This window comes from Tauraco erythrolophus, chromosome 5, assembly GCF_009769465.1.
Source record: "Tauraco erythrolophus isolate bTauEry1 chromosome 5, bTauEry1.pri, whole genome shotgun sequence".
NCBI classification, from domain to species: Eukaryota; Metazoa; Chordata; class Aves; order Musophagiformes; family Musophagidae; genus Tauraco; species Tauraco erythrolophus.
This window is the reverse complement of record NC_141469.1, coordinates 35,356,179-35,370,088: the sequence shown is the minus strand read 5'-3', so window position 1 is coordinate 35,370,088 and position 13,910 is coordinate 35,356,179. Positions and strand designations below refer to the sequence as shown.

At 40.0% G+C, this 13,910-nt stretch overlaps 1 protein-coding gene across 3 annotated transcripts in view; it reads right to left on the bottom strand.

Annotated features, from left to right (window-relative positions):
- Positions 1-96: 96 nt before the first annotated feature.
- The window catches only part of STX18 (syntaxin 18), a 67,441-nt gene continuing 53,627 nt past the window's right edge, over positions 97-13,910 (bottom strand). For all 3 annotated transcript variants that reach the window (XM_086611651.1, XM_086611652.1, XM_086611653.1), the window contains exons 7-11: positions 13,580-13,668; positions 4,976-5,034; positions 4,067-4,136; positions 3,408-3,488; positions 97-1,736 (exon numbers count right to left, since the gene is read on the bottom strand). In XM_086611651.1, the coding sequence (XP_086467777.1) occupies positions 1,641-1,736; positions 3,408-3,488; positions 4,067-4,136; positions 4,976-5,034; positions 13,580-13,668 (395 nt within the window). In that variant the 3' untranslated portion in view covers positions 97-1,640. The remainder of the gene's footprint in view (positions 1,737-3,407; positions 3,489-4,066; positions 4,137-4,975; positions 5,035-13,579; positions 13,669-13,910) is intronic.

The following is a 13,910-nucleotide window of genomic DNA, read 5'->3' as shown; positions in this document are numbered from 1 at the left end:
AAAAAAGACATCTTGTTAATTTACAGTTAGACAAAATAAGCGTGTGAAGCATCTAGGCAAGCAAGTCACCTTTTTTGTTTGTGTAACCTGAATGGGACAAGTTGCAGTGGACATGTCAAAAGTTCCTTTTTTTATTTTTTGGTAGAGACTTACACAAAAATGAAGGGAAAACATCTGTATAGGCTGTTTCTCAAGATCTGTAGTAGAACAAACATGGTCAGCTCTACTTTTATTTTTTTCTCCAGTAGAACTGCTTTATCAACAAAACAGTAAAAATAACCATTATTTTTAACTTAAGTCTCTAGGTTTGATACAGAGTGTGTATTACACAGTAATATCTGTAAAAGGCTTAAGTCATAGTATGTGGAATGCATAAAAAGCAATAAATTATGTGCCAAATTTTTTATTTGCATTTAAAAATTTCAAGCTTATGTTAAGATACTCAAAACATGCCATAGTTGCATTTTTTAATAGGCATATGCTTTATTGGATGTAATTAATTCACATGTAACTTTTGACATTTTCACTCTGTGCAGAGTAAAGAATAAGGATGCTGCTGCTTGTTGCTTATAATGTATAGAAATATACATTCCAGAAGAGAGACAGCAAACCACACATTTCATATTAACATATTTACAGAGGCCAGTCAGATTTTACAAGATGAAAAGATCCATTCCCCAAGACTGTCCTGCATAGAAATGATTCATGATATATCTCCTCCCCTTAAATTTAGGACAATAAAAACTTACATGCACAAGTAAATACTGATGAGAAACAACTTCTTTCCTTCTCTCATAACAAAAAACATTAAAAGAAACCCTAAGCTTTACGATCTAGGAGAAACAGATCACTTATGCTTCTTGAAGTCAAACCCATTTTTTCCTCTATTTAACAGGAGGGAGTTTATTGATTCTTATTTACAGTTAGTTTTGAGACTTTTTTTTTAGTTTAATTGCTCCTACTTTTAGTATTTTGAAGAGTTTGGCTTTAATATTGTCTATCCTTTGGCTTTGTTCTGACATCCCAGAACGTCTGTTTCACTGCGCAATCTGTTTGTGTTGTATTCCCTCTTTTCACCCAGGAGTAAAGCTCTTTAGTTGACTTTATCGTTATTATGGCTGTTAAATCAACCTGATCTCTGGGTGGAGTGCTTCCGAAGGATTAGGAGTAGAGGTCATACATGTGCAAAGTGTCACTGTGTACTGAAGTGGTATGATTAAATAAAGCCTGAGACAGTGTAGATGCTGCTTTTGCACAGTAACAGTTTTCTCTTGATCTGGTGCGCACTGGGAGCGGGATCTCAGACGTCACAGATGTGTGGGTGACTGATAAAACCATTACTGATGTTTCTCTCCTGTTAGCTTTGCTCCAGCTCGTAGCTTTCCTACCAGCTCTTTCAACAGTTTCTATGTTCTCGGCAGGATTAAGCGTGGGTTTATGTTCAGTAAAGGGATTTTAAATGAATGCTGTCAGCTCCCTTGGCACTAATGGATATATACATGTGCTTATTTATTAGAAAATATTTCCATCGTAGTATGAAAAAATGAACAAAATACACAGATATGCCATATACCCCACTCCATTGGAAAAAAAGTCAAAGGTTTTACAAAGAAAGCATGTAGACAGTATTATATTTTTAATTAATTATCATACCAGTCCAGGAAAAGCAAGGAAAATGAACACATCACAAGGAAGAACAGGATCCATACTCTAAATCCAGCATTGTTTTTGATGGCCTGTAAGGAAAAGGTTATCTCCATTACCATCACCAGTAAATGCGCAGTAGAATTCCAACAACGGCAACCCACGGTGACTGTTAGTAGCTTCGCTCTTCCCTCACGCACGAGAAAGAACAAAACTTGCCATTAATTTCAGGTGAATAACAGTCAGGTTGGATGTACCTCTTCAGATTTATCACACTGAAGTTTCTCTCAAAATCTTAAAGTTGGTCATTTAAAAAAAAAAAATAATCCCAAGACCCCACACAGTGGAAATATACCAAAAACATTAAGAACTACATCAAGAAGTACATGCTTAAAGGTTAGTTTTAGGTTCCAAAAGTGAATTTCTGTGATCAGAAATAATCAGGCCTTCATCATTCTAATAAAATCTGACTAAAAAAAACAAACCACAAAAAAGCCAAAACCTGAAAACTATTTCTGGATGTTGATGTCAATCATGTATTTCAGTCTCAGAACAAGTAGAGCAAGGAGCAAGTAGAGCAAGAATTCTTCTTGGGGTCTCCTTCCCAAAACTGAGACTGGCATATAGCAGGGGACCTGTTTTTCTCTCTCATTTTTCAGATTGACACACAGAATAGATTTTTTCATGTAATAGAAACATGAATGCGAGTGAGTGACAAACTTTTGTATTTATTACTTTTTTCTACTGTTTCTCAGTGTGGTTTAGGAAACTTAGTTCTACCTACAAACGTGAAAAATGAAGCAAAAATAACTTCATTTCATGCCATGTTGCTGAATACTGATCTCTCACCGCGAGCACTGGGACAATCGGCTGACATCTCCATACTCTCCTGGTGTCCTGTCTGAAGTGCCTAAGAATCATGATTTAAAGGCACAGTAACTGTATGCTAAATATTAGTAAATCCATTGATTTAAGTCTTTAAAAAACCCAAACATCTTCCCACCATGTGCCATACCACCAGCTACTGAAGAGAAAACTCCAGATATTCCAACTCTACTTGAAGAGATGTGGAAGTAAGTTCCAAATCAGTCTAAGTCCCTGAGTTACACTTGCTGATGTACGTTTGATGCACGTTTCAGGAGAGCCAAGCAGTAGGTAACTCATCCTTGAGTTACATATTCTGTGTGCTTTCAGGAGGGCGGAAAAAACCCTGAGCTATTTACTGAGTAGCCTAATTTAGGAACTCTGTTTTTATTGACATCTCAGTTCCTGAGAGAAAACATCATTTCATTCTAACCAGTAAGACAATGGGATAGATTTGTTTACTAGGAGCATGTGAGACGCATTCAGCATGGTTAAGAGGCTCTTCTGCCAACACTCAGCTCTCAACTCGATTTTGAACAATTTCAGCAGTCTTTTATTCTTAGTCTGCAATTTCTTCCCCCCCTCCATGTTTGTTTTTTTCAAAACAAACCGCACAGGTTCTTAAATGCATCCCAGGTGACCTTCACATTTAAGAAACAGGTGAGGCCAAGTCGATTTTTGCAGACCTGTCCAGCTATTCACATCTCAGTTAGCGAGACAAGCAACACTTGTACAGCTCAGCTAACTTGTACAGTTTTTCCAAAACCATGTCCTGACACCCCAGCACACGTGGCACCTGTACCATGAGGGAGCCTGCACGTGCTCCTTAGAGCAACACTTGGGCAAAACTGAAAGTTAAGAGAAACGAGTGAGTTTAAAACACAGCTTCGAGACATTACCTCTCTTATGTCTTCGTTGCCTTCTTTGATATTCTCTGTTGCACCCACAACTAACTGATGGATATTGTCAATATCAGTTTCCTGTTAAAAACATAAAATTGAGAAACAATGATGAATTTTAGGAAAAACAAACACTTCTAAGGATTTGGGGAACAAGCAGAACTCAATAATACCAGATTTGATTTTACAGTTAACATCTTTGTTTCAGTGATGCAAAGGTTGAGAGGCTAATAAATAATTAAGTTGTAATTTCTTTACCTGTGATTTTCTGAGCCTGAACGGAAAGACCACTGAGATCAACAGGAAGTCTCCCATTTATCTAGAATCAAATCCAACCTGTCTAATTTTTGCTGGCTCTTTTGGAAGAGGTGCCACCAGTTACAGAAAAGATGCAATTAAATAACACATTTAACAGGATGCTAATTCAGAGGCAGAGGGATCATTCTAACCTCTGTTGTATTTTCCAGTCCTAGTACATACTAGTAAGTAACAACAGTAAATATTTTGGTTTTGCATTTGAAAAACAAAAACCTTTTCCTTCACATTTGCACCAAAGATTCATGAATCTTACGTTTACATCTTGCATGCAACAGAGGCCAAAATACCCCCAGGAAAGTCTTCAAGCTGTACTTGCTGCTGTAGCACTAAATTATACTAACCTGTTGCAAGACTTTTTCAGTGAATATCTCTTGTAATCTGGAGATTTCCACGACTTTTCCTTCAATTTGTCTTGGCAAAGAACAGAAATACTCTGTTAGAAACAAGCGCAAACATTTCTTGCTCCTGCAGGTTCAGATGCTCCCACCCGGTAGGCGGGCTGTTCAGAAGGGACAACTACTCCGTAGCCGTCTCTTAGGCAGCAGTAGGCTGCCATCAGTGCTCTGACAACTCATGGCTGGAAGATGACCAGCCGCAGTGATGCTCTGGGAAAGGCACCACCTGGAAGTTGGCAGATCGCAGCCTTCACTGCCAGAGCTCCACATATCTTCCTTCTTTCCTCTGATACAATAAAATTCATGGTGGGCCCTAAGTAGTTAATTTTGACATATCCTTCTGATATGCTACTACAAAGTGTGGAATTCGTCTTGCCTAGCACTAATGATCCAAGAGTAAAGTTCTAGCTTGAGTTTGCCACTCGGGTTTTCTGCACAGCAAGCGGAGGGTAAACGGCACGGCCGCGCTGCCGTAAAGACAGGTCTCCGCAGAGGGTCAAGGACTGCACCTTCCCAGCTGCTCTCTGCAGCAGACAACGTGGTATGAATGGAAAACAATCTTTTAAAACTTAAGCTTTAAAACTTAATTATTATCTCTCTCATCTAAGTGAGATGGTTTTGGTTATATTTGGAGGGTTCACGTTCATGTTTTGGATAGTTCGTGTGTCACTCGGAACCATTCTTTACACAACAGTACAATGTGTAAACTCATGCAGTTTGGTTCCCGGGTGCTCCTGTTTTGTCCCTCCTTCTACCACACCACTAAATTCCTGCAGCACGTTCACCGTGTGGGCGTGTTGTCTGGGTTGTGGGCCTGGCGTGCACAGCAGTCTGTCGAGTAACAGAAGATTGTACCTGACTTCATCAAAGAGATTATTCATTTCACCAACAAGTCTCTGGTTCTCCTGTTCAAACTGGAAGAAGGGAAGAAGGAAATCACACACGAGTTCAGATGCTTGGACTCAGGGAACTTGCTTTGGCCCCCACCCCGATCAACCAACTTCCACCCTTCCTTACAATCTGTTTACAGTATGTCTCAACTAAAAAGATACTCTATCTTATATTAATTACTATTAATTACTATTATATTAAATACTCTATCTTATATTAATTACTAAGACTGGCCTAAACGAACAATATGAATCTGCTTTTTTGTGGCCAGTCACTTTAACACTTGTCATTCTCCTCCCATCGCAGAAACAAACCCCCAGATAACTTGGAGATTTCGCTCAAGTTACTTTGCAGTAAGGAAAAAATACAGTGGATGAAATAATAAATTATTCTAGAAATTTGAGTGGGGAAAGCTTTCTTGCTTGTGAAAGCATACGATTCTCTTCATGACATCTTTGCCCTGTTACTCATATGACTCATGTACTGCCCATGGCATGAAGTTAAGAGCTTTTAGATTTTGCTACAGGATGGAATATTTTGACATTGAGTATGTCGTACTTTACAAATGCATTGGCTTTAGTTATTCCAGCAGACCTCTTCCATTTAAAACTCAGGAGTAATCAGGACACATTTAAATACACTTCCAGCACTACATTTTTCAAATACAAGCATAAATAGAAGACTTTGTACAGGAAAATAAGCTTTGACTTTTCAGATGTACTTGACTGCCAGATGATTTGGGATTCATTACAGAACAAGCAATCATGCCGTGAGTACGATGACACAATTTGCTGAAATAAAATCTGCACAGCCAAACCACAGCCGAGACAGGTACCCCATGCTGTAGTGGAGCTTGGTGGAAACTGCATCATAAGGAGGGAGATCAACAGAACCCACTAGGGCAGACCGAGCAGGGATTCTCTGGGTGCCCGCATGAGTTCGATCTGGCAGCCCAGCAGCCCACTAGGGCTGGTTAAAAGCCGGAGGGGGCCCGCAGCGCGCCACTCCCCACCCCACAGGCACCCGGACCTGGGCAAAGGCTCTCGGGGAGCGCTGTGGCCTGCCCCAGCCGAAAGGCTCCTGCCGTCGGGGACAGCAGAGCACCTCCTGTTGGAAGGGTCACGGGTCCCATTTTGGCGGAGGGAGGGGAAGCTCATTCCGAGTATTGTGCCAGTTCATCCTACATGGCCAAAGCCTCAATAACAGCTGGAGCTTTGTGGCACGGACACAAGAGACTAGATCTCTGCACTTTCCTCACAAAGCTGGGAAAGACCTGGTCTATAAAGAAACAGCACACGAGATACAAATTTCTACTCCAAACATTGCCTGCTACACGCTGCTGACAAACCCGAGTGATACACGCAGCAGTGCAAATGCCAGAAAACAGGATTCAGAATGCAAAAAATTCTACATTGGAGCTGTGCAAGAGAGCAAGCCCTGTTCTAGTCCAGTTAATCCCCTTATTTTGAACAAGCCTACGTAACACACTGGGATTCTGGCATAATTCAATCACGTTACGATTTCATTAGCAGCAAAAGCACAGCTGATAGGGGGATAGGTATAGGAGTAGGCATAGGACCATATAAAACTATATTAGCTATTATTTCTATGGATAGGTATAAGAATAGGCATAAGACTACATAAGACTGTATTAGCTCTGTGGAATGTTCAAAGTTATCAAATACTGTTCCCTGCTTTGAAATACTAACTACCCAAAAAGAAGGCTGATAAGAGAGACAAAATAAATGCTAGCAAGGTTGTAACTTGTGACCCATAGGGAGAAAGAAAAGACAAAGAGGAGAGATAAGGACTAACAAGAACTAACATTTGTCTTCAAACAATATCAAGTAGGAGACAACCAGGTGTCCACTCAAGGACAGGCCAGGCTGGGAACAGGGTTGGCTGTGCAAGCTCAGCCAAAACAGGAATTTTAGGGACGAAGTGAAAATACACAGCAAGGAAGACCTACGGCCTTCGTCCTGAAGACCCCTACCCATGACCACCAGGAGGCGTGTCGAGGAGGAGCCTGAAGCAGGGACTATGGAAGTGATCTCCTGGAAGAGACTGCCCTTTTGGGGAGGGGGTTATGAGCATGTCTGTATAAATACAAGAAAACTGCTACAGCGGGTGTGCACGTTTGTGGTGGAGCGATCCCCGTGCACCCAGTGCTGCAATAAACATACCTACTGTACAGCCTTCCGAGTTGTGGAGTCTATATCCGCACGTCACAGCGTTCCTCTCAGCCACCTTGCCAGCTCTTGTTATCCTTTTTAAGACAGAGCAGCGTGTTGTCAAAAATGAGAATGCCAACAGAGCAGCTCTGCTTACAGGTCAGACTTGATTTTCAGTTGGTGCAACAGGACTTGCTTACTATCTGAGCAAATGTCCAATGTTTAAGCTTGCAAGAAGAAGAGGTGTCGCCCAGAGAAGGCAGTAAGTATTTGAAAACAACCATCATCTTGTGCAAAAAGCAAAAGGAAAGAAGGAGGGAGAAAAGGTCGGAACCACCAGAGAATTATGGTAACGTGAGGGTCATGTTACATCAGTGAAAGGCAAACGGGTGTTTTGCTTTTAAAGCAGCGCTGCTGAAACAGCTGGAAATGACGCTCAGTATTTCAGTAGTCTTGAACGATGACACAGTTCGTCGTTAAGATGCAACATGAAAATCAGAGGCAGTAACAGGACACACCGTTCATCTGACCCCAGCGTCTTTCACAGAGCCGACTGTCCATAGGAGTACGGACATGTAACATTATCATACTGCTACATTCCACGATGATCTGGGCCTCACCGCTGTGGCCCCCACCCTGCCCCAATCATGCCACCAGTGTCTCTCTCCCAGGTCTTTTAAGATCTTCCTTACAGAGCTTGTGCAGTTCCTTGTACATGTTCCTTCAGATGCTGATGTGTGCATCCCTCAAAATGATCCAGAATGCTCCAGCTGAAACTTCTGCCATACCAAGCACTTTCATAATACTAACACAGAGAAGAAATAAAGCGTGCACACTGCTTAGGGTGCAGTGAAAGAGATCTCGTGCAGCCACTGAGGAATTTGTTGTGCTCCTCTCTCTCCCTGCATAGACAGTCCTAATCAAGTGCTGCTGCTCGTCCCATTTCACACTATGACACTTCAGCTCACGAACCACTTTTTCCTCCTGAATTTTCTGGCAGATTAGTAAACTGAATCCCACCACAGGCCCAGGTGATAGGGCTGCTTTAAGGGAGAGTGGATAGCAGGGGCTGCGCAAGACTTCTGCACAGCCACAGACCAACACAGGAGAGCAAGGAAGCAAGAAAAGGCAAGCCACCTGTCATACCCTTCACTTTCGCTCCGTCCTCACACTCCACACCATCACCATTGTCCCCTACACTTTGTGTAATGTTTTTCATCTTGCTTCAGGCCCATCATGACGCCAGAGAAACAACAGAAACATGACTGCCAACAGCAAATTAACCATCAACCTGCATGACTTAGGGAGAAATGGTTACTGTGTTACAAATCAGAAATTTGTAGGTTTCATTTGGCAGAAGCAAGTTACAGGTAGGTTTAAAGAAGGGTAATAGTGAATCTCACAGAAAAATAGTCCAGGCTTCAGACTTAGGCAGTTTATGTCATGAAGAATAAGGAAACATTTCTTTTAAAACACAGATTTCTTTTTGTACTAGAGGTTCCCAGTCTACCTGATTGGCGAGAACAGCTTTCTCTCCTTGGTTAAAGGACTCCGGAGTCCAAGATCACATATGGGGAGGAGGGCTGTCAGGCACTGTCACCTTCACTGTGGGGCAGAGGCCTCGGGGAAGAAGCCCAGCTCCATGGGTCAAGGCAGAACAAAGAGGAACATACTGCACGACTCCCTGAAGTCCCACTGATTTCCACCCTGAAGATCCAGTGGTTTCCTAAATAAAGTATCAGTGCTGCAATACATTCCAAGGTCATTGTCACTGCTGTCTGTAGTGTCTCCTCCTACAGAGCAGAGCATTTGTTAAAATATAATTGACTAATACAGTGATATTTACTTCACAGCAGCAGATGGTTGAAGGTGTTTCCTCACTGCGCTCCTTTATGTTCACACCACTGTATGTCTCTAGTTCTAGTGGAGTCACCTCAGAACAAAGCCAAGGAACAGAGCAATGAAATAGAGCCACGAAGTTTAGCACCAAAGTCGACTGGATAGTCCTGAAGTGACTAAACAGGGCCACCAAGCTGTAATTGTTTTTCTGACTTCTGTAAGGATAAGTACTTCTGCAGAAATATTCAACATCAAAAATTCCCTATTTTGCTGCCTTAGTAGAACTGAGACGATAACTAATTTAGAAGGCAATTTTTCAATAAAGAAACAGTGAATGATTTTAATCCCTTACAAATAGCACAAATCCACTTGAGAATGTATTCTTTAAAAAGCTCCTTTGATATTTAAAACCCTCCACTGGCATGGATCGCCTTTTAAAGTGCTAAATTATCTTTGCAGTTTGCAATCCTGGCTGACGGACCGCTTGGCCCAGAGAGCAGTACGAGACGCTGAAATAGACAATCAAACAAAAGGGTGGAGTGCAGAACACATCCTATACCAGTATGTCACAAAGGGATTTACATGATGGGAACATAAACCAAACTCCAGCCATCAGTATGGCTCAAAGAGTTATGGCTTATTAAAGTAGCCTCTTTAAGTGATACGTTCTGTGACCAAAGTATGGCACAAAGTGACAAACTGCTTTAAGATACGTCTAAAAATCTAAGGTGTAGAAGAAATAATGGCAGTTCTTTTATGTTATCCCATGAGATAAGTCATTATATGTGCTGTACCTGAATTTAAGACAAAAATAAACAACAACAAAAAAAGAGATAGCATCAGGGAAAGTTAGATATTTTCACAAGTCCAACAGTGGAGTCAGATTTTTTCCCACTCAATGCAACTACAAGACATCTGCGCACAATAACTATAAAATCATTAATATACCTGTACTCAGGGTGATAAACTGAAATTTATTGTGCAACTCATACAGTAGCCTGCAACCATTCTGAACAATGTAAAGCTCTCTCCTGTGGGTAAAATGATAGAAATTGCTGCTGTAGCAATATGATGGGGCTTTAATTCATTATTTTACCCACAGGAAGGATCATGGAGCCACAACTGAGAATTGTCAAGTAAGATTTGACACAACATGTTCCAACTTAAAACCAACACAGCAGTTTCTACACTGTAACCTACCCTCTTCTGAGAACTGCTGGATTTTCTGAGTGACTTAAATGCAGTTGGTCCACGTTTCACAAGTCAAATGTTCAAAAAGTAGAAATTAACTTCTCTGTAATAGCAAGCATAACTCAGAGGAGAAATAATTAATTGTCCTTTGAGTGAATAAGTTAACTGAAGCTGTGAGGGTCTGTTACGTGTTTATAAAGACCTTTTGATTCTTAAAAGCACAATGAAGTCATTAAATATTGCCAAGTTAGTATGAAGGACTTATGTGAGCAATGAAAAAAAGCTATACACATTCAAATACTCAAATTATCTCCTAGTTACACCTAGATTTACACCTTGGACCCAAATTTACCTGAAAATTAGAATACTGGATCCAGTGACTTTAAAGGCTGTTAGGAGTGAAATTACAGTGTCCAACTTTTACTAATAAAGGCCAACTCTTAGCTATAAATTTCCTCAAAAATGCACTGAAAGAGCAGTTTTGCTGTGGAACAGTCACCACATACGTCCTTAGCCTTTGTAAATTATCTAATTATAGTGTTCATAAAATGAAAAAACCCCAAACCCTAATTAAAAAAAAAAAAAAGAAATTGCATTAGTTCCACAGAACAGAGCAATGGCTTGGAAACGTGCCGTGCACACACACCTACTGCACAAACATTCAACTCTCTGGTTACAGTTTGACAACTCCAATAATACGCAATCCAATCTAACGACAAAAAAATTACCTTACAAGAAGCCAACCTCATCAGGGGGCATTAACTATAACTAGAAACAATCAGCTTGCTTTCTACTTTACGAGAAAGAAAAAAAATGTGTATTAACACTGCCACGAATGCTGACATGCTTTTCTTTTAAATCATAATAAATGTAGACTCCTTCCAAGACATAACATGGAAGTAACTGATGCTCGTTAATTTTTAGGAGAGGTAGAAAGCAAGCCCATATTTCTTCACAACAGTGCCAGAAGCAGAGACTCCAAGTCAGTGTGAGAAGAAGTGGAGATACAGACAGCCCTGACCACCAGTGGTCATATTGTCAGCCCACAGCAAGGTACAACAGGAGAGAAGAGCTCTGGGTGAGATCAGACCACAGCAAGATTCAGACATCCAGCTCAGACCCAGCTTTCTGCAAAACCTGAAATAAATTCTAAGCAGAGAGGGGGCTGTTCTACGCGTAACTTCCCTTCATAAGCTTTTTCCAATTCTTGTTTTCAAGAATCAGTACTACAACACAAGTACAGAGAGTACATAACAAAAATAAATTGTAAATGTAAATTCACACATGGAAATTTAAGAACAAACTATGGCACAAGAGCAGTAATAATATTTCAGTGTACCAATATATATAGGACTTCAAAGTATGTTATTTTTAGTTTGGTAGCATTTTGATCTTCTGCTTCTCTGAACAGACTAGTAAATCTGTCTCCCTTTTCCCACTGAGCGGACTGATAAAGCTGAAATCTAAAGTTTCCAGCACAAGTAATTTTTCTAGGTTTACTCATGGCACTGACATCAAGGCACTGTTATATACTATAAATTTTCTTGCAAACTAGAGGCAGAACTGTGTAAGCTAATAAGGACATACTATAGTCTGTCTGAGCTAAAAGTTTATTTAATTTGGAGCATCAGTGTTATTTTTATACCCCTTTTCACAGAAAGTGCAACTCCTGAAAGCACAACAGAAGTAAATCAGTGTAAAATAACCAGTAAGAGTTTAAATAATATATTATAATAAAAAAAAAGCATAGCACAGGAGAGCTCTGAATGGGTAAAGAATAATAACAGACTTTTAAAAAATGTCCGTTGGTTCTCCCCTAGGAAAAGCTGTCCGAACGCCTAATAAGAAGCAGGTAAGGATTGGAGATTTAGGAGTCTAGAAATCTTTCAAAAGCACTAAACAATGAATATAGATTTTTCCTCTTACTTAGGCCTGGAATTACTCTCCCTCACAAGTCAATAAAGAGAACTTATTCCAGGGAAAAATTCAAATCCTCAGTGGGCAAAAGTCATCATTTTACAATATTTATCCTTCTTCACTCTTTATAACAGAAACAGAACAAAACTCACAGGCTTCAGCAGCTCATCTAAGTCATGAGGTATCTGGGGCCTTACTCTAAAAAGTATGAAAGGATTTCATTTATTCCCAAAGTACCATGGCAAGAGATGTAAACCTGTTTAAAACATAATTACAGTGCAAGGCCCACAAAAAGCAATCCAACATTTAATAGTCAGAGCCATCACCTCTGATGCTCGATTCCTCCTGATCCTCTGGAAGCTTATAGCAAGGGGGCTAACAATATTGTGCCTAAACACAGGCGAAGGACAATATGTAAAGAATTCTCTTGAAAAAGAAAACAGACAGCAGGAGTAAACCTTTAGATTTCAGAGTGGCACTCAAGAACAATATGAGAGCATCAAGAGCAGGCTCTGAAGAATCTTTTCTCTCTGACAAACCATACCATAATTACGTGCAACTTACTCGCCTCTGACGGGGAGGGTGATGCATATTGTGTTTGGTAACATCTCTAATCACTGCCAAGGAAGCTTCACATATTTGTACTGCAGCAGCCCGTTGTGCCAGTAAAGCTCACCGTTTTGAAAACTGCACATCTACTGGCTAGTTGTAAATCAGTTTTCCTTTCTTTATATAAAACAAGGCAGTGCGTGCTGATGCAGAGAGGTTCTCTAAGAATTTTGAGCCATGTTCAAAATGATAAATTTTAGGAATATCAAAAAGTCTAACAGATAGGTTGTCAGCAACCATGCCTATGCCAGAAATTTTGTAGTATATGAGTTCAAGCAGAATTGGGCCAAACGATACATAAATGTGCTGATAATGGAGAAATGCAGAAAAGGTAAAATTCACGAGATTCTTTTGTGACAGAAAGCTTGTAGTTATTCCTTCTAGTAGACCAATATGATTTTGATAAACAAAAAAAAAAAAAAGGAATAAAATGAAGTATAACTTCATTTAAAGTGTGCTGTAGAAATAGTCCAAGTAAAAAAATGGCCAACACCTTATTCCTTCAGGAGTTTCATAAGGCTTTTTCTGATGTTGCCTTGACTTCTATTGCTTCCTGACTAAAAAAAAGCAATTCATAATTGTAATTTTAAAAACAAATTTCAATTGTTGAAAAACAGTTGTTACTAATTTCATGACTGCATGTAAGTATTTTGTAGCAGTTTTAGCAATTAGCTGCTACCAGAAGAACCAGGAAGCCATGTGCAAAAAGGTACATCTTGTTATGGCATTCTTCTGCATAAAATGAAAGTTGAAAATCAATTTGGGTGAATCTGTACTTTAACACATATGAATACAGCAGAAAATATAATAAAATGAACAATAAAACACAAGATATACCTACCATTTGTATTTCTTCAGGTGACAGCTCATCTTCACCTTTGCTGTCCCCCCATAATCCAAGGTTACTTTGGGCATCAGGCAGATCCTTGTCTGTAAAAGAACCACCAAATACTCGAGACAATGCAAGACACTCAGTAGTAAAGTGAAAATCACTTTTTGTCCATTTCAGAACCCTGATGAAATTGTTGTATCTCATTTGTCATTACCTGAGATTCACCCTGTATTTACAGCACAAAATTACACCAATAACATTTACCTTCTGAACTAGGACAAAAGTCTACTCACATGTTTAATTTTTGTGAGCTACGAGGAGTTGCACGAATATACTGACA